The sequence below is a fragment of the Ovis canadensis genome, chromosome 10, assembly GCF_042477335.2.
Source record: "Ovis canadensis isolate MfBH-ARS-UI-01 breed Bighorn chromosome 10, ARS-UI_OviCan_v2, whole genome shotgun sequence".
Taxonomy (NCBI): domain Eukaryota; kingdom Metazoa; phylum Chordata; class Mammalia; order Artiodactyla; family Bovidae; genus Ovis; species Ovis canadensis.
Window position 1 is genome coordinate 48175207 of NC_091254.1, and position 24212 is coordinate 48199418.

Below are 24212 nucleotides of genomic sequence, written 5' to 3' on the forward strand. Positions count from 1 at the left end.
GAAACTATTTTTTTCCCCATACACTGCAGATATTTTCATCATGTCTGATCTCTTTAAACATAATGAGCATATTTTTTTTTACAAGCTAAGCCTGGTAATTATAAACACTTATTGCCACTTATGCTGTTCTTGCAAATTATCTCTTTAAGAATTGTTTCCTCTTGTGCTAGTTTTTATGGTGGCTAATGATTTTCCCTGGAAAACTAATTGTGAGGGTTATTTAAAATTTATTATAGAGTGGCATTTCACACATACACACACACACACACACACACACACACAGGATTTGTGTTTGCTATGCTAACATTCCTTGCTGTCCTTCAGTTGCTAAGTCCAACTCTTTGCTACCCCATGGACTGCAACACATCAGGCTTCCTTGTCCTCCATCATCTCCCAGAGTTTGCTCAAACTCATGTCCATTGAGTCCGTGATGCCATCCAACAATCTCATCCTCTGTGGCCCTCACATTCCTAGGCACTAATCCCAAATGTTTAAAAATACATTCACAACCTGAAAGTTTTTTTGAAAGTCTTTTAGGTGGGATGAATCTAGGTTATATAAATTTATTCAATGATCTTTTTAGTTCAGTTAGTTCAGTCGATCATTCGTGTCCGACTCTTTGCAACCCCATGAATCGCAGCACACCAGGCCTCCCTGTCCATCACCAACTCCCGGAGTTCACTCAGATTCACGGCCATCGAGTCAGTGATGCCATCCAGCCATCTCATCCTCTGTCGTCCCCTTCTCCTCCTGCCCCCAATCCCTCCCAGCATCAAAGTCTTTTCCAGTGAGTTAACTCTTAGCATGAGGTGGCCAAAGTACTGGAGTTTCAGCTTTAGCATCATTCTTTCCAAAGAAATCCCAGAGCTGATCTCCTTCAGAATGGATTGGTTAGATCTCCTTGCAGTCCAAGGGACTCTCAAGAATATTCTCCAACACCACAGTTCAAAAGCATCAATTCTTCGGCACTCAGCTTTCTTCACAGTCCAACTCTCACATCCATACATGACTACTGGAAAAATCGTAGCCTTGACTAGACGGACCTTAGCCGGCAAAGTAATGTCTCTGCTTTTGAATATGCTATCTAGGTTGGTCATAACTTTTCTTCCAAGGAGTAAGTGTCTTTTAATTTCATGGCTGCAATGGGATGAATCTAGGTTATATAAATTTATTCAATGATCTTTTTAGGTAAAGGTAAAATGTTAACGTAAATTTCCTGCAGTATTCTGGGCACTGGATTGGTTGAGACTCCTTCTGGTCCTGGCTTCACGTAGGTAGAATCTCCCATTGTGCTCCCTTCCTGAGGTGGGCCCTATACTTTGACTCCTGGACTTTGGGTGATTCGAGAGTGTCAAAAGAGGTTCTAAATTCACCTGGTTTGGAAATGGCCCTTTGGCAGGAATTCCTGCTTCCTGCTTACCTTTCTGCATACACACTTTCCCTTCTATTTTGCACTTGTAAGTCCTCACTCTCTTCTTAGTTATTTGGTACTTTATGGAATTTGATTTTCTATTTTATTTATTCATTCATACATTTATTTTGGCCATGTTGGGAGGTATATGGGATCTTAGCTCCCCCCACCAGGGATCAAATCTGCACCACCTGCATTGGAAGGGCAAAATCTTAACTGCTGGGTTGCCAAGGAAGTCCCTTGATTTTCTATTTTAGATATGATTTTACTTTTTTTTTTTAAAAAAAAAAAAGCACAGACTCATTTCCTAGCCTATCAAATTACCACGAATGAAACTTGTAATGGATTTTGAAAAACAAATCAATACAGAACAGTGTTAAGAATACAGACTCTAGAGTCAGACTGTCTGGCTTTACCTCTGGAATCTAGGCTTTATCTGCTGTGTTATGTTGGGCAAGTTACTTTATTGTATTTCACTTTCATCTTTAAAATGAGAAGGATAATAGTATTTTCCCCATAATACAGATAAAGCACTTAGTACTCTTCCTGCCACCTGGTAATTAAAGTGTTAGTATTGTTACTTCTCTAACTGAAAAAAGAGAAGATGAGAAATGACAAGAGAAGAGAAGGGGGAGATAGAGTTTTGATGGTATGTGTATGAGGATGTGAAATGGAGAAAATGACAAAACCTTGGGGAAAAATAATACAGAGAAACGTTTTTACTTGCTTGGACTCATCACATAGTTTTTAAGAGATGATGATATTAAACTGTGGAGATACCACGCTTTACATCGCAATCCCATAATACTGGAGATTGTGCTGGATTCAGATAAGACTACATAAAATACATCTGATTATTTCCTTAACCTAGACTCATCTACTTCCGTTTTATTGGCTACGCCAAAGCCTTTGACTGTGTGGGTCACAACAAACTGGAAAATTCTTAAAGAGGTGGGAATACCAGACCACCTTACCTGCCTCCTGAGAAACCTATATGCAGGTCAAGAAGCAACAGTTAGAACTGAACATAGAACAACACACTGCTTCCAAATCGGGAAAGGAGTACATCAAGGCTGCATATTGTTACCCTGCTTATTTAACTTATATGCAGGGTACAACATGCAAAATGCCAGGCTGGGTGAAGCACAAGCTGGAACCAAGATTGCCAGGAGAAATATCAATAACCTCAGATATGCAGATGACACCACTGTTATGGCAGAAAGTGAAGAGGAACTAAAGAGCCTCTTGATGAAAGTGAAAGAGAAGAGTGAAAATGTTGGCTTAAAGCTCAACATTCAGAAAACGAAGATCATGGCATCCAGTCCCATCACTTCACAGCAAATAGATGGGGAAATAATGGAAACAGTGAGAGATTTTATTTTGGGGGGGGCTCCAAAATCACTGAAGATGGTGACTGCAGCCATGAAATTAAAAGATGCTTGCTCCTTGGAAGAAAAGCTATGACAAACCTAGGCAGTATATTGAAAAACAGAGACATTACTTTGCCAGCAAAGGCCCGTCTAGTCAAAGCTATAGTTTTTCCAGTATTCATGTATGGATATGAGAGTTGGGCTACAGAGAAAGCTGAGCGCCAAAGAATTGATGCTTTTGAACTGTGGTGTTGGAGAAGACTCTTGAGAGTCCCTTGGAGTTCAAGGAGATCCAACAAGTCCATCCTAAAGGAGATCAGTCCTGAATATTCATTGGAAGGACTGATGCTGCAGCTGAAACTCCAATACTTCGGCCACCTGATGCGAAGAGCTGACTTATTTGCAAAGACCCTGATGCTGGGAAAGATTGAAGGCGGGAGAAGGGGACGAGATGAGATGAGATGGTCGGATGGCATCACCAACTCAATGGACACGAGTTTGAGTAAACTCCAGGAGTTGGTGATGGACAGGGAGGGCTGGCGTGCTGCAGTCCATGGGATCGCAAAGAGTCGGACACGACTGATCGACTGAACTGAACTGCGATTCTCGTGAAAGAGCTGCAGCTCAGACAAAAGCGGAAGTATGGAGATTTGGTGCCGTCCCCTGATATGGTAAAGGGGCTCCAGGGACTCCCCGTCTCTCCGTCACCCACCGAATGCTCTGCACGGTGGGTCCCCACTGCCTAGTCCACGGGGTAGAAGCGCGGGCCAGTTGCCATGGAGAGGACCACGCTCTCCGGGTGATCGGAGAGCCTGCACCGGCAGGGGGAGCCGTGCGTCCCGCCGAGGGCCCGGGGAGAGTCTGCTGCCGCTCTGCGCGCCGCGCCGCGCCCTTTCGGCGCTCCGGGGTTTGCGGAAGTGTTTCCAGGAGACGGCGGGTGGGCAGCGCATGCGCGGCGGGTGCGGCGGGCCGGCGGTGGTGCGCGCCGGCTCGGGGGTCCTCCTCTTCACCGTGCTGCGGCGGCGGCAGGTGGGCGCCTCGTCGGGATGGAACACATCCGTACGACCAAGGTGGGTGCACAGCGGCTGGGCGCGGCTGAGCGGCGGAGGGCCCAGCGGGCCGGGCCGCCTGGGCGGGTTTTCCGTCAGGCGTTGGGCGCCGGGGGCCTGCAGTCAGTCCCGAGGGGCCAGCGGCCTCCTCTCGATTACCTGCTCCACCTCACTTTCCCGGGGGTGGCGGTTTCCGGCTCCGCTTCACGCTCCAGGGTCTTTAGGATCCAGTCAGCTGCACAGACGAGGTCCGGAGAAGGGGAGTGTGACCCCACGTCTTAACGTGTCTGAGGGAAACGCTGTGCAGCTGAACTCAAGAAACCCCTCGCTTCAGTGTTGTGTGTGAAGGGCACTCACTAGGGTTGTGATCCTGGGACAGCTGTGAAAACGGAAGGGAGTGACATCAGAATATCGGCGACTTGCTTGACCGTCGGCAGTGAAGTTCATCTTCAACTTAGGGCGGGGGAAGGGAAAACAAATCGCTATCAGAAGCATTGAATGGCCCACACGGAGCCTTTAACAAAATCGGGACATGGACCTCCTGTGAGCCTTGACTCTCCCTCCGGGTTTTGCCGAAGCCGTCAGTCAGTTGTGGCTCATCCTCAAGTTACAGCTCCTGTAGGGAAAAGAGCAGACATCCGTCTTCTTCATCTATCCCAGGGAGAATGTGAGATGGATATCATTAAAATGTTTCACAAACCTTCCTAAGGCGGATTTATATTAAAGCTTTAAAAAAAAAAAAGAAAGAAAAACATGGGACATGCTGTATCTAATACAATTAAAGATGCTAAAAAGTAATCCCATTGGAAAAAAAATTTCTCTTTGTATGTTTAAGAGAGGAAAGATAAAGTAACTCTGGAATTCAAGTTACTGCCACTTAAAGTTTGAAGACAGAAGGGTGCCTAAGTAATGAGGCAAAGTAGCAGAAGGTGCAGAGGTGGAGAAGAGGACTAGCGTACACTCAGACCAGGGTCTTGTCCTGGTTTCCAGGTTCCACCTGTGTGTGAGGTAGTAGCTGTGTGCACCATGACTTCTTCTGTGCCTAGTTGCACTCTTCATTGCATCTTTCATCCCTCTGGCCACATTGTGGAGCACACAATGAAAAAATAGTAAAGAGTGAACTGAATTGAAGCAATAAGAGCAAACCCTACTCCTCAGGATTGGTTAGAGGGGACAGAATGTTAGAAAATGTTTAGGATCCCTCGGCTTATTTTAAATCTTTTCACCTGAAATTTATGATGACTATATATCTTTGTTTCTATTTCTATGGTTGTAGCAGCCCTCATGCTCTTAAGCTTCTTGCCCATGACTTTCATAACTACCAGTTGATGGACTTTAATTTTTTAATTTTGTCTTATGTTTTCACAGTGGACCCATACTGGTGGTTTAGTAAGGTCTTTTTATGAATTTTTAAAACCTAAAAGATTTCTGACTAATTTCTTATTGACATTACTTTTCAAGTGTGCTCCTTTATTTCTTTGGGTTATTTTTATAGCTTTAGACCACTCCTGCTCTCTCAAGTGCCTGCGAGTGAACTGCAGTTAAACAGTTATTTCCTAGGTACTGTTACGTGTCGGGCCCACAGCAGTGAGCTGGGCAGACATTCTGAGAGTTGCTTGGTGGACTGGATATCCTCCTAAATTATAGTTTATTCCTAAAAGATTTTTGTTTCTATTTTTTGTTTCCAACTTTTTGTTTCTATTACACATAGCCTTCACCTGGACAGTTAATTTGCTGCAAAAGTAACTGTAAGTATTTGAAAACTAAAAATGAATTGCTTTCAGTTTATTTAGCTGTTTTGATCTGTGTAGTTTAGTCGCGATCAAGAGTTGACTGTCAGTAGTAACTGTATAACTAGTGATTTGTTCTGTGTTGTTCAGACTGACTGTATTTGAGAAGTGATAATTATCTGTTATTGAGCAAGGGTATGTCAGAATAGCCAGCTCTACAATGTGATTTCACAATATTTACATTTCCCAAATATGTTAATTTATACAAAATCATCATTGATCTTTTACTGCTGCTCTTGGGAACATTATCTCCATTTATGGATGAGGAGGAAATCAGCTTCAAGAGTTTAAGCGACCTTCCCAGTTAGCCTGTGAGAGGTAGAGCCAGGATTTCCCTCAAAGCTGTCTCACCCACAAACTACACAGTGGCTTTTCCATTGCCTCTCTGCTTTCAGTCTGTTTGTTCAAATGTATTAGTATTAATTCAGAAATCTTAATAATTCTAAGAGCTTTTTCTTCCCCAAACTTCTTCTTGACATAAGTAAATAAATAGTATTGTCTTTTGTACTGTTTTAGTCATTTTAAAAATTATTGCTTACTAACCAGAGATGTATCAGATAAAGTGTTTTACCTGACTACTAATTAGATGGCTTTATAGTTCTAAAATTTAGGATCAGGTATGTTATCCTGTTTCGGTCACATTTGGCTTACTAACTGTATAGTGTCAATAAAGACGTCAAGTCTGAATTTGCATTTCTGAAAGTGCTGTATTTGTGAGCAGCTTAGCAGCTGTCTCTCACTTTGAGCTCTAACTTTGCCCTAATGGGAGTCTTGCCTGAAACAGAGGGAGCTGTGCGGAGACAGTCCTTTTTTATGCATCCTTTTCTCCCCCGCCAGGCCCCAGTGCTTTGGCTGACATCATTTGTTGATGCCAAATGGTGTTGTGCTGCTTGTTGTGAATGGAACGTTACAGAATGGAATGAGAGGATTTTCCTTGGTGCTCTGTGTATGAAAGACCACTTCCTAGAGCTGTTTAAAGAATGGACTAGCCCTTGAAAATCTGATCCCATTGAGGCTCAAATTAAGTTATTTCAAAAGTGATGCTTTCTTCTTAGCTTGCTACGTGCCCCCATTTTTTTGTAAATGCATGTGCAAAGGTTATTACTGAAGATACAGATCATTTGCTTGAGTAGCATTGATAATTTATAATAACCTTTGTTTCCATGCATATGCGTTAGTTCTCTTTTCGTTAGAGCACTTTGCTTTAATTGCTGCAGGAAATAAGACAGATGAGCTTTATATCCAGGTATCACTGTTGGCTGACCAGAGTGTCTTTTTTCAGCCGAGCCTCACACAGTTAAGGAGGAGTCAGCAGTAGTTGATCCCATTGTTTTAAACATGTTTATGTTTTGATGAGAAGTGTGTGGCATAATAAAGTTAGATTTTTATTTAAGGAAGAAATGGTCGTGAGCAGTGGTAGTTTACTTTCCTAACCCTGGATAATAACCTTACTTGTTTCTTGACTTGCCAACGTACAAAATACATTGACTCTTGGATATGAAAAATGTTTATGCATATTGATACCACACCCCTCCTTCCTGATTCCCTTTCATATTTATGTTAAAATTCTTACAGAGTTTTTCTCTACAGGCTGTATTTGTTGCTGTAAGTAATACCAATGTTGTTGGTGGCTTATATATTATCCAAGATAGGTAAAATTTAATTTTCAACCTACAGTAATCTCATCTTTTTGAACAGAAGGAGGAAACAGTTTGAAACTGTACATTTAAGTACTGAGATAAAAAGAAAAAGAATTTATATGACTTTGTAATGAGAAATAACACTTTCTCTTTTTCAGGTTGAGCAAGTGAAGTTACTTGACCGGTTCAGTACCAGCAACAAGTCGTTAACCGGAACACTGTATCTCACAGCCACGCATCTGCTGTTCATAGATGCTCATCAGAAAGAAACCTGGGTGAGAAGGGCCTGTTGCTGCGCTCGTCACTGTAATGATAGTCGTGGGCTCACACCATGCTTTCTCTGAACATGTGCAAAGAAATGCTCCTTTTGGCTGGCTGTCTTAACTGAGGAAATTTCATAGTCACATGATTACATCTGCCCTCCTCTTTAAATAAAACAGTGGTGTCACTGGAGTGAGTGGCATTCTTTCTCAGTGGTGAATTGCAAGCGAAGGCCAGAAAGTTCCCGCACGCGAAGTTCCCAGGTGAAGAGTTAGAGCTGCCTCATCCCAGCAGGTTGGGGCAGCGCAGCGTTGTGTGAAGGAGCTTGATGTGTCCGGAGGAGCCGAAAGACGGCTGTCATCACCAGAACTCAGGGATGCGAGGGGACTTGGACTTGAAGCGGGGCTAGGGGAATGGGGAATAGCATGACTAGACAGCAGCAAGTCTAGTGTTTTTGTAATCGCCTTTTATTTTTTAATTTATTTTATCTTTAAAAATTATTTTGAAGTATTGTTGATTTACAAGGTTTTGTTTTTTTCTGTCATCCACAGTTACTCAGCTTTATGTTTACATACATACATATATTCTTTTCCATTATGATTTGTTACAGGATATTGAATATAGTTCCCCATGCTGTACAGTGGGACCTTGTTTATCCATCCTATATGTAATAGTTTGCATCTGCTAATTCCAAACTCCCACTCCTTTCCACCCCTACCTCTCTGCCCCCTTGGCAAACACAAGTTTGTTTTCTATGTCTGTGAGCCTTTTTTTGTTTTGTAGATATGTTGATTTTTATCGTATTTTAGATTCCACAGGTAAATAGCATATGGTATTTGCCTTTCTGTTTTTGGCTTCCTTAGTATGATAGTCTTTAGGTCTATCTGTGTTGCTGCAAATGGCATTATTTTGTTCTTTCTTATGGCTGAGGAATATTGCATTGCATATATGCATATCTTTATCCCCTCATCTGTCAGTGGACATTTAGGCGGTTTCCATGTCGTGGCTGTGGTGAACAGTGCTGCTGTGAACATAAAGTGCATGTATCTTTTTGAATTGTAGTTTTGTCTGGGTATGTGCCCAGGAGTGGCATTGCTGTGTCATATGTCAACTGTTTAATTGCTTTTCAACGGTCACTCCTCTGCCTTGTAGAAGATGGCTTAGAGAAGGTCAAGAGTGGCTGTGGAGAGAGCCTGCGGAGGCTCTTTACAGTAGCTCAGGTGGCAACAGTGGGGACATTGCACCTAGGGCTATGACCGTGGAGATGGAGAGAAGGGGGCAGGGTGCAAAGATGCTTCTGAGGTCCTGTTCTCAAGCTATGATTGTGTGTGGAATAGGTGCAGTGGTGGGGAGGTATTCAGCATGTTTCTGGCGGGGGCATTTGGTCGTTTAAGAGCTTTAGTTTGATGATGAGCGAATGTTTTCTTGCGCTGTAGATACTGCACCACCATATTGCCTCGGTGGAGAAGCTCGCTCTGACGACCTCCGGGTGCCCCCTGGTGATCCAGTGCAAGAACTTCCGGACCGTGCACTTCATTGTTCCGAGAGAGAGAGACTGCCATGATATTTACAACTCTCTGCTGCAGCTGTCAAAGCAAGGTGCTGTTCTTCAGGACCAAAGCTTACTTCTCAATTGACATGGATTCTCTAAGCTGCTTTTTCAGTATCTCATTATTGTTATTTTGCACTTTAAGTTACTCTTAAGGTCATGTGCACTCTATTCCAAAAAATTTGGGCTATAGATAGTTAGAAACTTCTGAATTATAAGACTGGTTTCCAAAGAACGTATTGTTGTTGTTCAGTCGCTTATTCGGGCCTGAGTCTTTGTGACTTCATGGACTGTAGTTCGCCAGGTTCCTCTGTCCACGGGATTCTCCAGGCAAGAATAATGGAGCGAGTCACCATGCCCTCATCCAGGGGATATTCCCGACCTAGGGATCGCACCTGGGTCTCCAACTTTGGCAGGCAGATTCTTTACCACTGGGCCACCAGGGAAGCTGAAAGAAGGGATGATAATAAGGAAAGAGTGAAACACTTAAAACCACTGAAAAACGGTAGATTTATGTGGATGTTTTTAACATCTGTTGATCACCTGAAGCGCAGATTTTTTTTTTTTAAAGTGGGTCTCTCACAACTGAGAGAAATGACTTGGAAATTGATTCCCAGTTAAGTTAAGGGTAGTCAGCCTCCTCTGATAGCAGTGGGGTTAGTACATTTAATCCATGGGAGTGGAGCCTGAGGGCATGACCTCTTAGCAGAGGTGGCAGTGAGGCTGTGACACACATCACTGCTTACGCCCCTGGGGTCTGCAGGCTTCCTTCCAGGACATGCTGGAATCATGCTCTCCTAGAGGTCAAGCACACCAATTCCTGAATGTTCCTTTGTGTGGAACACCTGGGTGGCAGCGGTCTGGGAGTAGGTCCATGCTCACTGCCCTCTCCCAGCCCTGGAAGCCTATGCCATTGATCCCAGTGTCCCCAGGGCAGCCATGTCTTACAGCAGGGATGGCCCTGTGACTTTGGGGCTTGGCCATGTTCAGGAGTAGGTGGTCTCTAGGGCCCTACACAGCCTTTGCCAGTTTGGGTCCACACTGTCCCGTGGTGGGGTGTGTACAGCCTCTGGTTCTGTATGCCACCTCTAGCTTTCCACTAAGTGCACACTGAGCTTCCAGTTCACATCTCATGTGGGGAATGTCTCCTTGTATCTTTAAAATTTTACTTTTAGAAAAAGGAAGTATTGCAGTGTAGTATTTAATGCAAACTACAGTCCATGAAGTCACAAAGAGTCAGGCCCGAATGAGCGACTGAGTGTGTATTGTTTACTAGCTCTTGCTGGTTTTATAAACTGGATCTCAGATCAATATGTGTGCCTTTAGATATAATCATCCATTTCAAAGAACTGAGGTGTTAAGTTGTAGTATGTTCAGATGTTAGCCGTCTCTTTGAAGATTTTTTAAATAGAGAGAGAAAACTGAAAAGTTACTCTCATTTGTAGTGTCCTTAGTCCTAAAAGTTGCCTCTTAACATTCATGTGTTTTGTATACTGTAGCAAAATACGAAGATCTCTATGCATTCTCTTATAATCCCAAACAAAACGATGCTGAAAGACTGCGGGGATGGGAGCTCATTGACCTCGCCGAGGAGTATAAGAGAATGGGAGTGCCCAATTCCAACTGGCAGCTGTCTGACGCCAACCGAGACTACAAGGTACCCATCTCCCTCTCCGGAGGTACTCAGAGTACGAGGTACTGGAGTTGGAGACCGTCACAGCAGTAACTTTTATTGTTCTTGCGTTTAGTGAATTTTAGAGGTGTTTAAAGGTGATTTTTAACCTGGTCCTAGAACTGTGAGTAGAATCGTTGTGTTTTGTTTGATTTTTACAGATTTGTGAAACTTACCCCAGAGAACTGTATGTGCCGAGAATAGCAAGCAAACCAATAATTGTTGGTAGTTCCAAGTTCCGGAGCAAGGGGAGGTTTCCCGTTCTCTCCTACTACCACCAGAGTAAGGAGGTAAGGAGCTGCTCTGCCCTTATTAGTGGGGTACGAGTCCTCTACAGGTCTAGGTGTCCAAAAGAATACCCATCTCTCCACTTAGAGGGCACCATCAGTGTTGCTGACAAAGAAGTGCTGACCTTCCCTTGATTACATTTCTGAAGTTTTGAAACAAAATTATCCTGGAATATGGAAACTTTCATACTTGTTGTCTTCCTCGCCTCACCTTTATTAGAAGTTTAATTGGGCTTTAGATGGGAGCAAGAGGTAAAAAGTAAAGCTTCAAACAGAAGTTCCTTCTCAACTTTTCACAGAAAAGTCATAGGGGTTTTATCACTCTCATTATAGCCTTTGTTTGACACACCCATGTTTGTGTACATTTTTTAAATGGGAAAACTGGGCTGAAAATATATATTCAGTGCCCAGGTTAACAAATACAGAAAATAGGTCTGTATCTTCAGGCAATCCTTATTTTCTTCTAATATTTTCTTACGTTTCCATGATTTTATTTTGTGTGTGAGTTTAAACTGTGTGAATGTGAATTTACGTGTACTTTTTTCCTTCATGATACTATAATTGTAATGTTTGGGTAGGGTCAAGTTGGAGTTAATAAGAATGAGATTGGAGAAAAAGTATATGGGTATAAATCTTAGAAATCTTTTTTAAGACTTTGAAGTGAAGTGAAGTCACTCAGTCATGTCCGACTCTTTGAGACCCCATGGACTGTAGCCTACCAGGCTCCTCCATCCATGGGATTTTCCAGGCAAGAGTACTGGAGTGGATTGCCATACACACATGGCTTATTATAGATATTTTTGCCCTCTTAGATTGACTGTATTTTAACCAAATTTGAATTGAAACTTATTTTTCTCATAAGTCTCATTATATATAAACATCAGTGATTTCTAATTAGATATTGGAATGACTTTGGAAAGTAAACGTTCAAGTGTTGCTATTTTTAAAAATTCTGTTCTACATTTATTGACTATATCAGTTACTTGAACTTGAAAGAATCTTGTAACCCAGAGCACAGAATGCAAATATCTGGTTAGGTTACCTGATAGGGAATCAAACAGTTTGTTACTTCTTAGGACCAAAGAGTTGTTTTTTTTTTTTTCCATCAAACTCTTGAGTAAGGAGGTATTCAGATTTCTTAATATTGAGAAAACTTAGGTAAACGTCAAAATATTAGAAGGTATTTAATACAAATAGGATTTCCAAGTTGAAAGTGAAAGTAATAATCACTCAGTCATTTTGGACTGCAACCCAGGCTCCTCTGTCTGTGGACTTCTCCAGGCAAGAACACTGAAGTGGGTTGCCATTTCTGTCTCAAGGGGATCTCCCCAACACACATATCGAACCTAGGTCCCTGCATTGCAGGCAGATTCTTTACCATCTGAGCCACCAGGAAATCTAATCGTCTTGTCAGCTTTTAAACAGATTGCACATTTGATTTTAACCATGGGTTTTTTCTTTTAAGCATGTTTTCAACTTCTCTGGATAACCTGCTTTCTCTCTTTCTATGACTAGGCTGCCATTTGTCGCTGTAGTCAGCCACTGTCAGGGTTCAGTGCCCGGTGCCTCGAAGATGAACACTTACTTCAGGCCATCAGTAAGGCCAACCCAGCCAACCGCTACATGTACGTCATGGACACCAGACCCAGAGTATGTGTCCAGTACAGCCTGGCAGTTCACTGTCTCTGCTGATTCAGTTAGTGGGAGCCGGGCGCTGTGTCCCTGTTGAACATGCTGAATCCTAGTTTTAAATGAACTGAGGCTAAGAAAATCAATCTTTTACAGGACACCAGCTTAGGAGACCCAGTTCCCAGTAACCCAGGTTGTGATTTTTTATGTCTTCTGATAGATGTACAAGTTTAGGAAAGCTGAATTTTATATTGGGAGCTCTAGATGGTATATCAGCATTATGTTATTGTGAAGTATGTTCTGAAAATTAGAAATTGTCACTGATTTTTTTTTTCATCAAATTTTTAATTGGCAAAACACTTGGTGTTAAAATGATGTTTCTTAATATGGAATATTCAAGAAAATAAGGAAAATAGATAGTGAGCTAACTTAAGAAACATTGAACAAGAGAATTGAACTAGTGAACTAGTTGAACGTTGAACATTGAACTAGTGAACAATAAACAATTGTTCTGTTAGGTATCTATCATGTCAGGATAAATTTTTGTCTTTGGGACAAATGTCCGAATCCCTTTTTCCTTTTGTCAATGCAGTAAAACAACCAGTTCATGTAGGATCCTGAAACTAAAATAATTAAAATCCTCAAAAGTAATAGCTAACATTACTTTTAATTTTTATTGTAGCATCGTGTGCAGAGCTGGTGGGCTACACAAAAGGACATTGGCAGAATTATAGTGAGGATTTCTTCAAAAATCTGGAATGATGAGAAAATAAGAGAAAGCGATGAGAAAAAGCGAGTGAGCGATTCAAAACACAATTTTAGGCAGCTTTGTTGAAAGGAATCGTAGCTGTTTTAGAAGTAATTCTCATCATTATGCAATTTTACAAAAGATAATGGAGAAAAAGAAGATATGAGTAATTTGTGTAAATTAAGTATTAAAAGTTAGAGGTTGACAGTTTGATAATCTTTGTTTAACAAAAAGACTTTCTTAGAAGTTAAGAGTGTTGGTGTTATCTCTTGTAAGAAACATTTTGGTTTACTTCCTAGTATAATTTGAGTGGGTTAATTGCATAGCACTATTTTTAGGTAATATTAGATATAAAGGATGACTGTAATTTAAGACTTTCTGAACATGAGGTCTGAGGGTGATTTGTTTCTCAGGCCCTAATATCTCTTATATAATTGATGTCTACATGCAAAAAAATGTATATCTTTATTTGATTGTTGTGTTTTACTAGTTAAACCCAAGTAGTAATAATGTGGAAGCATTTTTAAAATATCTTAAGTCTTGCCTTAGTTATCATAGATCCCAAATGACCAGTGAATCGGTAGACAATGTAACTGTACTTCTTACCAACTTGAGCCCCAGTCCACTGCAAGAAAAGCAGTTTTTTCTTCCAGTTTAGGTTCTGTTTCATCCAGCTCCTTGAGACTATTGACAAATGTCATAACATAGTCTGAAAGAATTAAACATGCCAGATATTAACTTCTGAGAGCATTTGATCTAATAACCTAAGACCATGGGCCCATAGGCGGTCTTTTCTCCTTAGAAATGAGGTTGTTTTGGGCCCAGTTCTTGGAGCTGTATCAGGCTATCTCATTGCATACTGTGGGGTGTACTGTGTAGTCTGATCCCAAGTGACCTGACCTATGTTTCAGCTGTGCTTCAGGGTCCCTGTGCCTTTCTGAGTGATCAGGTATTCCAGGCTTGTTCTGAAGTGAGTCTGAAAGTTCATTCTGTAACAGCTCTGCTTAACACTGAATCGTGTAGTGTTTAGATGGGAGATAATTCTTTTATAAATTTTGAAATATTACAAACATATGGAACACTAACTAAATACACATGTGATTCAGTTTCATGAATTATGCGTAGGGAATTTCTTATCTGATCCTTATATAGCAAGTGTGTACTTTGAATAATATAGATGATACTTTTCGATTATTAAAAAATGGTAGCACATTCAGTCTTGATGACTTCCTTTAAACTCTGGTGGCTATAAGGTGGTTTATTTAGTGTTTTCATGATATTTGGTAAATTAAGTTAAAAGAGAAAGGCAATTTGTCTCTAAATTTCTAAAATTTAAAATTTTAGCTGAATGCAATGGCCAACAGAGCAGCTGGAAAAGGTTATGAAAATGAAGACAACTATTCTAATATTAGATTTCAGTTTGTTGGAATTGAAAATATCCATGTCATGCGGTCCAGCCTTCAGAAATTATTGGAAGGTACGATTATTGCATGCCTTCTAGGCAGCTTTGTCCAACAGAAACATAATGCTGGTCACAGTATAAAATTTAAAGTTACATGCTTAAAAATTTTCTAGTAGTTACTTTCAGACATGTAAAAAGAACAATTGAAATAAATTTTAATAATATAATTAAGCTAATATATTTAAAACATTATGCTAATATGTAATCAGTAAAAAAAATTAGTAATAATATGTTTTGGTTTTTTCAGAATCTTTAAGTCCGAGAAATTGGCTAGGGTGTTTTTTACACTTGCAACACATCTTAGTTTGGAATACTCACATTTCAGGTGTTTAATAGTGATATTTCAGTAGTGGTTACTATATGTATTAGGCAGTATAATTCTAATGGTTTTACAAAAAATTGCTATTGTTTAGATATTTTCATCAATCAGTACCATGAAGATTTAATATATAACAATGTTTTATTTAAATATTAAGCTATCTTTCCAGTCCTGATATGGAATTTTAAAAATTAAAATATCAGACTATTTTTAATTAAACACTTGTGTTGCAGATTTTTTTTAAAGGGACTTTGGAACTTTTTCTTTTCAAAACACAAGGAATGACAGAAAAATGTACCCCCAAATCCATTAATGAGCTTTTAATAGCATGTCTCCACGTATGAAGAGTCTAGCCTGTTTTTTTGTCTTCTTCTCTGGCTGGCTCCCTGTGGGGGCTGTTGAATAGAAGTGGGGACTCAGGCTCCTTCCTAACTGGACTGTCTCTCCCCTTGCAGTCAACGGTACCAAAGGGCTTTCTGTCAATGATTTCTACTCTGGTCTGGAGAGCTCAGGATGGCTTCGCCACATCAAAGCTGTGATGGACGCTGCGATCTTCTTAGCCAAAGTAACGTTTCATCACTCATATTCGATCGTGGTCTTTCCATGGTTGGGAAGGAACAGGTTCATTCTGTGGGGTGCTCATATCCTTCACAGTCAGATCGCTGTTACTACATTCTATCTCTGTAGTGAGATTTACTTTAATTGGAGCTTTGAAAATATCATATAGCAGTTAATGTAGGAGCTTCAAAAGAAATTCCCTAGCGCTTTGAAATGGTGTTCTTGTCTGTGTTTTTTGTTTGTTTTGTGTTTTGTCTTGTTTTTTGGAGAATATGCTCTGATAGCATTATCACTGCAACCCTAACTCTTCTTCATAATGCATATCTGCTAATCTGGTTTTTGAGTGAGTAGAACTTACTGACTTACCTGAAATGAGTCCTGGTAGAATCGAAGTGTGTGGTCTGTCTTTTCAGGCAATCGAGGCTGAGAGCGCGAGTGTGCTGGTGCACTGCTCTGACGGCTGGGACAGGACCTCACAGGTCTGCTCCCTGGGCTCTCTCCTGCTGGATCCCTACTACAGGACGATCAGAGGGTTCATGGTAAGGGCTTGCTTGGCCAGGCCAGTGGAGACAAGCAGGAGTCATTTTGATGTTTACGTCTAAAGAGCAGGGTACACCTGGGCTCCAGCTGGTGGAGGGCCAGCTGGTAATGTCCTGTAATGCACAGGACAGCCCTTCAACAGAGGGGTACCTGGCCCAATGTCCGCAGTGCTAAGGCTGAGAAACCCTGGGTTAGAAGAATTTCCGCTTGTGCCATCTCTTTGACAAAAAGTTTTAAACTTTTTTTTTCCCGGCCAAAGTATTGCAATAGAAGTATTCAGCATTTCTCCCTCATTTTTAATCTAACAAATGTAAATAATGTAGTAAGACAAGACATAGATAAGAATACTTACAAACTGTATTCCAGGGGAAACTTTGTATTTAACACACCTTCATTTCTCAGTCTTAGGTACACGTTAAGTGTTAAGTGTTAGTTGCTCAGTCTTGTCTGACTCTTTGCAACCTCATGAACTGTAGCCCACAAGGCTTCTCTGTCTGTGGGATTCTTCAGGCAAGAACACTGGAGTGGGTTCCCATTCCCTTCTCCAGGGGATCTTCCCGACCTAGGGATTGAACTCATGTCTCCTGCATTGCAGGCAGATTCTTTACCTTCTAAGCTACTAGGGAAGCCTAAGTACACATTAGGAAGCTTGTTTTAAATCTGAAAAGACAGTTTCTAGTTGGACAGATTTTGTTTTGTGGCCCTAAAGCCCTGGCTCCTGAGTTTTGTTTGCCTTTTTAACATATGATCAAATTAACTCATGTTTTCAAACTTTCATCTAAACTCAGGGCAGGTATATAAATGAAGAGCTGGTGGACAGTTTTCCTTGGTTTAGAATTACTCCACACAGTGCCAGCTTAGCAGGGGAAGGTTGGACACTCCCAGACCCCTTTCAGAACTGTTGTGTTTGTGGCGCCAACATATTGAATTGGGGACAGGCCAAGTGGAAGTACCGCTGATAAAGTGCAGTTCCACTTGCCTCCAGCATGTGAGACAAGATGTTTCCTTGGCCGTGTTTCGCTTTCATTGTCTTGATGTCCAGATGAACTCAAGCAGTGACCAGCGCCTACGTGAGAACCTCCCAGACCAAGGACCAGTGAGAACTAAAGCGTGGCTCCTGCAGGGGCCTGCAGGCTGTGTGAGGGGTGGGCCTAGTGCAGGAGAGCAGAGTGGGTTGCAGGCCTGAGGAAGAAAAGTGTGGCATCTGGACTTCACCCTCGCTGGGTGGTGAGAGCCGTTAAATGCAGGAAGAGTAACGTGCTCAGAACTGTTTTTTAAAAAATGGTTTGATGTCTTGAATGCAGAGGGGTGGGGATGGAGGCTAGGAGACTTGCTGAAAACTGTTAGGATGGCTTAGGGAGAAAAGAGGGCAGAGCTAAGGCAGTGCCACGCAGACGGATGGAGGGGGTGGGTGCCAGGTCCACCTCCGGGGAGGTCAAGACAGCAGAATAAGAGCTGTTCTGGGACTGGAGGTGGTGCCAGAGAAGAGTCCTCCCCTAGGATGGTGTGCAGGCTCAGGGCTCAGTTGCAGGATGGATGGTGCCATTCTGCTCTTCACTGGACAGCAGAGGAATGAGTTTCGTGAGAAGGGTACTGAGTTAAGTTTCAGAGGTGGGTGTGTCAAAGGGTGGCAAGGAGCCCACAGTAAAGTCCGGGGCTGCAGGCGGAAGAACAGGTGCCAGGAGTTGCGGGCTGTGAATGTAGGAAAGCTGGGATCTGAGCCCGGGCACTGTGACGTCAGGGTCTGCACCTTATCCTCGAGTGCGTAGCCTCTTGGAGAGATTCAGGACAAAGTTAGAGGAGCTGAAAGTGATAACTTCGACATCGAAAAGGACATACTTAGTGATTATATAATGAAGTTAGAAAGTATGTTAAATACTAAAAAGATAATATTGTTGAGATTAGACTGGAAATAATTAGAAGCCTATTATTTTAGTAGAGTTGTAATAGAGAAAACATACAGAGTTCATTCAAGACGTTAGATATCAACATTTGAATTTGAATATAAACTTTTCATTGGTTTCTTTACCATTATTTTTTCTTTTTTTTAAAGTATCAATATTATGGAAATGATGTACAGTAAGCCAAAAGATTTAAACCATCCACCCCTGTCTACCACCCAGTAACCACTGGTAACCTCCTGGTTTGCATTTTCCTAACCTTTTTCTGTACGTATATCATCATCACTCATACAAAATGCAGTTGTGTTTTATAATATGCTTTCCACTTAAAATATAGTATTTAAATGCAACTGAGAAAAAATAAGTCACAAGACCACTATACTTCTTTTTATAAATGATTTTCATTTTCTGTTAGGCATAACTCAGGTTCTTGCTGGTTTTTGCCTATAATTTAAACAGTTTTATTTGCCACCATAGGTTTAAAAAATAATGCGTTTTTAAGATAACAGGATTGAATCCATTCTAAACAAAAAAGGAATTGAAGGGAGTTGTAAAATGGATTTTACTTTTTCTCATTAAGGTTTTAATAGAAAAAGATTGGATCTCCTTTGGACATAAGTTTTCAGAGAGGTGAGTCACAATGTACGTTCAGGTGTTTTGTAAAATTAATAGAACTAGTTTAGATGACCAGAATGTTCTGGTTCTTCATGATGGGAAATGAGAGTGGTGTAGGTTTTTGTATGAAAACTGATTTAATTTTTTTTCTGTCATTTTTTTTTCAAGTCTCATACATTTATTAATTCTCATGGCAGTTTAATTACCTTCCTTTTTGTCTGGATTGTAGTGGTTAGAATGTAATAGATCCTTTAAAACTGGTTGAAAAACTCATAAATTGTTTCAATAGAAACATGACAGGTTTGGGGGGTTTTTTTGATGACGATATAGCAATGTTTTAGGACTTTTTTTTTCTGGATGGGGGGATATGTATTTAAATTTAACAGTACCCAAACAATTGACCTCTTCCAGTGGCATTTTCAAAAGCTTGTACTTTCTGGGGGGTTAGGTGTGGCCATTTGGATGGTGACCCAAAGGAAGTCTCGCCGGTGTTTACTCAGTTCTTGGAGTGTGTGTGGCATTTGACTGAGCAGTTTCCACAAGCCTTCGAGTTCAATGAAGCGTTTCTTCTTCAGATCCATGAACATATCCATTCATGCCAGTTTGGAAACTTTATTGGGAATTGTCAGAAGGAAAGAGAAGAACTCAAGTAAGACAGTTGATTGAAATGGGCTTTTTTTTTTTTCCTATTTAGCTGAGGTCTAACTTATAGTTGAACTTAAACGGTCTTGACGATGTGATATAGAACTGGGTCTTAACATGAATATTTTGCTGTCTGTATTTCTGCAGCTGAGTAAACTCTGAGCACTGCTCATGCTCTCGGCTAATAGTTAAAAATTTGTTTTGAAGTGTGGTGTGTGTGCAGACAAGTATGTATAACCTAAGTGTGAAAAATTCAGTGGTGAGGTTAACCTGTTGCTAAAAGAAAAAGGGGAAACTATGTGGGAAATGATTACCTGCTTTACAGGAGAGTATCAGCGTCTCTGGGAAAGGTCTTCATGTTTTTCTCATCACATCAGGTTGAAGGAGAAGACGTACTCCCTGTGGCCGTTTCTTCTGGACGACCAGAAGAAGTACCTCAATCCTCTCTACGGTTCCCAGTCTCAGAAATCGGCAGTTCTGGAGCCAAATACAGTGTCTTTCAACTTTAAGTAAGGTGGCATTATTGAAATACTTAATTATACTCCATTTTTCTCAGACACAATTTGTTGAAAAAAATTTTTCTATTTTTTTATCTGTTTTTGTCATAAAGGTTTTGGAGAAACATGTACCACCAGTTTGATCGAACATTGCATCCTAGGCAGTCTGTATTTAATATAATTATGAACATGAATGAGCAGAATAAGCAGTTAGAGAAAGATATCAAGGACTTAGAATCTGTAAGTATTCTGAAGCATCTTGTGTGATATATTTGGAATATTAAGTTAGTTTATTTCCTTATTTGTGCTCAGTGTAAATCAATATATATAGAAACCTCGCCAGTACCTATGGTTGCTTCAAAATCAGATCTTCTTTGTCTTGAAAAGAAGGTTAGTTCAAATCACATTTTCTGAATTTTAAAATATATTGAAATATTTGAAGTATATATAAAAAAAGAGATATAATGAATATTAGGGTATTCACCACCTAGCTTTGTGAGATTTTAGCATTTGTCATATTTGATACAGATCTTTCCTGTTTCTCTCTGAAGAAAAGGAGCATTACTGATCTGTTTGCAGAGCCTGCGAGCCCCTGCTGCATCCTCCCACCCGCCCTCACTGCACTGAGCCTGGTGTTGGTCCCCCCTGCCCATGTCTTTATACTTTCTCTATATATGCTTGTATCCACAAACAATTTATCACAAGCTTTTATTTGGCTTAATATATTGTTTTTATTAGGTATTGAAAAAACACAGAAGAAAACAGTTTTCTATAAAGGGCAGCAAACTACACAAATGCCCAATCCCTTCACTCCACTTCAGGAGCCACATATTTTAAAACTATATAAAGGCTGTCACACTCTCATGCTTCTCCTCGCTCTGCATCGTTCTTAAATTTGTCCATGTTGGTCCATGTAGCTTTAATTCATCTGTTTTCTCAGTAACTACTGCCTGATACTCTCTTGTATGACATGGCACAGTCTGTCAGTTCAGCTACTAGACATTTCGGTCCTTTGCAGTTTTGGATTTCTATCACAACAGGTGAAGTTGGATGACTTTTCATGTTTTTGTTGGCCATTTGGTTTTTCCCTTTCTGCATGCGAATGGCCCGTTCAAACCTGTACTCATTGTTCTGTTGGTGTATTTGCCTTTTTCTTACCAGTTTCTAAGAATTCTTTATATATTGGACACTAATTCTTATTTAGTTAAATATATTGCTAATGGCTTTGTCCAGTCTTTGTTTTTTCCATTTTTTTGATGGTGTTTTTTATACAGATACTGTGAATTTTAATATAGTCAAATTCATCAGTCTTTGTCTTACGCCTTTTTTAATATCTTTTTTAAGAAATCCTTCCCCACCCTAAAACATTTCTTTACCATTATATGTAGCCAAAAAGGATCAGTAAGTACATGTTTTAAAAAAGCCTAACCAGTTGCTATATCTCAGTGAGACTGTCCTGTCTGCCTTTCAGGCAGGGCTGTTGCTGGTCGGCTCTCAGATAAGGAGCCCATGACCACGTGAGTGACCTGTCGGAGAGGCCGCAGTTTTAGGTGGCACAGGAAGGTTATCTGGAGATCATTCCGAGGATCTGGGGAGTGTGAACTCTGCCAACGCATTCTTTTAAAATCTGTTAAAATAAAAAACTCTGTCATGTTCTAGCGCCTGTTGTGCTCACGTAACAGACCAGTGCAGGCTCGCCACAAACAAAGCTCATCAGGCCAGCAGATCTTCAGCTAAAGAGTGTGTTTGTCACATTGTACAGCTGGGGTTTCAGGATGACCGTCTCATACGTGTTTCTTACATTATAAAATGCTAACTTTTTATCCTTTCTAGGAAATGTATGTGCTTGTCAAATATGAAGGTCTAGTGACCCTCTTCTCTCAAATATACACTTTCCATTGCAAAAACTGAACAGTTCAGATTCTCATTCCTGTCTCACCTATACTAGATTTTAGTTTTTTGAGATTTAATTTTGCATTGTACATAAACAGAGCATTTGCAAAAGTAGGATCTTTTTCTAGCTTTTATTTAGTATATATGAACATGTGGGGTGTGCAGCTCATAATTTCTTTCAAATTTGACTTTGTTCTAGCAAATTAAGCAACGTAAAAATAAGCAAACAGATGGAATTCTCAGCAAGGAATTGTTAAATTCAGTCCGTCCTGAATCACCCGCCCTCAAAGCCACCCTGAGTCTCAAGGAGCAGGCTCTGCTGCCTGTGAACGATGTTCTTCGAACTATAGAGGGCAGCAGCCCTGCAGATAACCGCTACAGCGAGTACGCAGACGAGTTTTCCAAAGCCGAGCCTGCAGTGGTCAGCCTGGAGTATGGCGTGGCCAGGATGACCTGCTAGGCTCGAAGAGGGCTTTTTGGAGAGGGCTTTCTGGCTGCTTGCGGTGCAGTTATTGTGAATGTGGTCTGTGTGCGTGACGTGAGGAATTTGCTTAATAATGATCTTAGAGTTTAATAGGTTAATCGTTGAAGTCAGAGTGACAGCTGCTCTTGTGAGAGAAGTCAGTTTAATTGCATTTCTAGCAAGGAATGAATGACTTTCATTTCTGTAAGAAGCAGGTGATATATTGGCCAATGTACTCCAGACACAGTTTGTACTGTATACTAGTAAAGTGACCTGTCTATATGATTTACATGTTAATTGCAGCCAAACATGAATAGCTTTCCATAAGTATAATTTGATTGCCAGAAGACTCACTTAATAATTGACATGGCATGTACTTTCAATTATGTAACTATGAATGTTTGCAAATGTTGCCTATTAGTGATATTTATTGTTGAAGTGCCCTGAAAAATATTTCTAAGAAAGCCTTAAAACCTCAGTTTACTCATTAATCATTACATCTTTCTAAGGTTTTATAGCTGAGAGAGCAATGGTTTGTTTTGTTTTGCTTGATCAGCCTGGTTGTGTTTGTGAGGGGTTGCTCTCATACCCGCAAGAGCTGCAGGCCCTACAGAGACATGGTCAAGGGACACTGCCAACCTCAGGTGTGACTGGTCCCACTTCCAGAGTCAAAACAACCAAACTGGCAGTTTAATTCTGGTCACTATTTGTTTAGTGATACATTTCATGACTTATTATTCACAGCTTCGATTGTTGGTTTCTTGTGCTCGCATTTGACCGTCTTTTCTGAACAGATTACTGCACCCTATTGATTCTTATTTTGTGGTTGGCCTTATTCCTTGGATAACTGTGTGAGTTTACAAAGCTGAAGCTCTAAATTGTTATTAGAAACAATGAATAGTACATATATGTATATTTGCAAACTGTTTTATCTCTCAATGAATTGCTCTTCCTAGAATAAGTTTTCAAGTTACTCAAGAATCTTTGGGTTTAAAAAAGGGAGTACAGATAGTTCAGATTTTGCTTGATTGCATGAGTTTTTCCCTGTGACACATTTTTTACTTCTCTGTTTTCACAGAAGAGAAAAAAGGGAAATTAACACAAAGGTAATGTTTAATAAAAAAATCTCAATGCTAGGAAGAGTGTCATTTTGCCATGTTACGGTAACTGTTTATTCTCTGTACTAGTACATATCATTAAAGTACAAGAAAAAGAAAAAATAAAAGAAAATTGCTTTCAATTGACAGTATCACCCAGCTGGCTTTAAAATGGAAAATTCGACATGGGTGACACAAGCTGTGATTCAGGGGTACTAGGAAATCTGCATAGGATCCCTTCTGCTGCTTTTTATTACACCTACATCTGCTATATTGGTTTTAAACATAAATATCTTTTTCAAATGGTAAAACAGGCTTTATTGTATGAGCTTATCTAATCCTATTTTTTCAGTGCTTTTCTGTAATGCATTATGTAATAAGAAAAATACTTGTTTTTAAACAGTAATAGAAGCACACTGTAACGTATAGTCTGTGATTTAGCCAAGTCTATTTCCATATTTGAGCCCTGGGATGAGAAACTTAATCTCTGTGACCACAGAAGGGAAGCTGTTGTGCCTTGTTACCTGGTTCCAGTTGCTGACTGTGGTTTTAGGATCTTCCACAGCACCCTTCCTATCTTCAGCTTTTTGGTTTATTGTCTTCATCTTTAACTTGAGGCATATATATGTATGTTCATGTGCTCATGTGTGGACTGAGAAATCTGTTAACATCCTAAGTGACCTACAGGGTGTGTGTTGGTGAAAAGTAGATTGTGGATATGTCTTATAAGATTGGATTTGTGTTCAGTGTGTTTGGGAGTGTATAGCATGTACATTATTACATATATTATTTAAAGGTAATTAAAATGCTCATGTTTTA

General features: G+C 40.5%; 1 protein-coding gene across 3 annotated transcripts; it reads left to right on the forward strand.

Annotated features, from left to right (window-relative positions):
* Positions 1-3407: 3407 nt before the first annotated feature.
* Positions 3408-24212, forward strand: MTMR6 (myotubularin related protein 6). 3 transcript variants are annotated; one of them, XM_069602284.1, is made up of 15 exons: positions 3692-3851; positions 7419-7535; positions 8958-9120; positions 10570-10727; positions 10904-11032; positions 12545-12679; positions 13341-13454; positions 14751-14883; positions 15643-15752; positions 16159-16284; positions 18767-18816; positions 19250-19450; positions 19821-19952; positions 20054-20180; positions 22033-24212. In XM_069602284.1, exons 1-15 carry the CDS (start codon positions 3828-3830, stop codon positions 22291-22293), a joined length of 1980 nt encoding a protein of 659 aa, XP_069458385.1. In that variant the 5' UTR covers positions 3692-3827; the 3' UTR covers positions 22294-24212. The 3 variants fall into 3 exon arrangements, with proteins under 3 accessions (XP_069458382.1, XP_069458385.1, XP_069458383.1); XM_069602281.1 differs by lacking the exon at positions 13341-13454 and having other exon boundaries at positions 3408-3851; XM_069602282.1 differs by lacking the exon at positions 13341-13454 and having other exon boundaries at positions 21412-24212.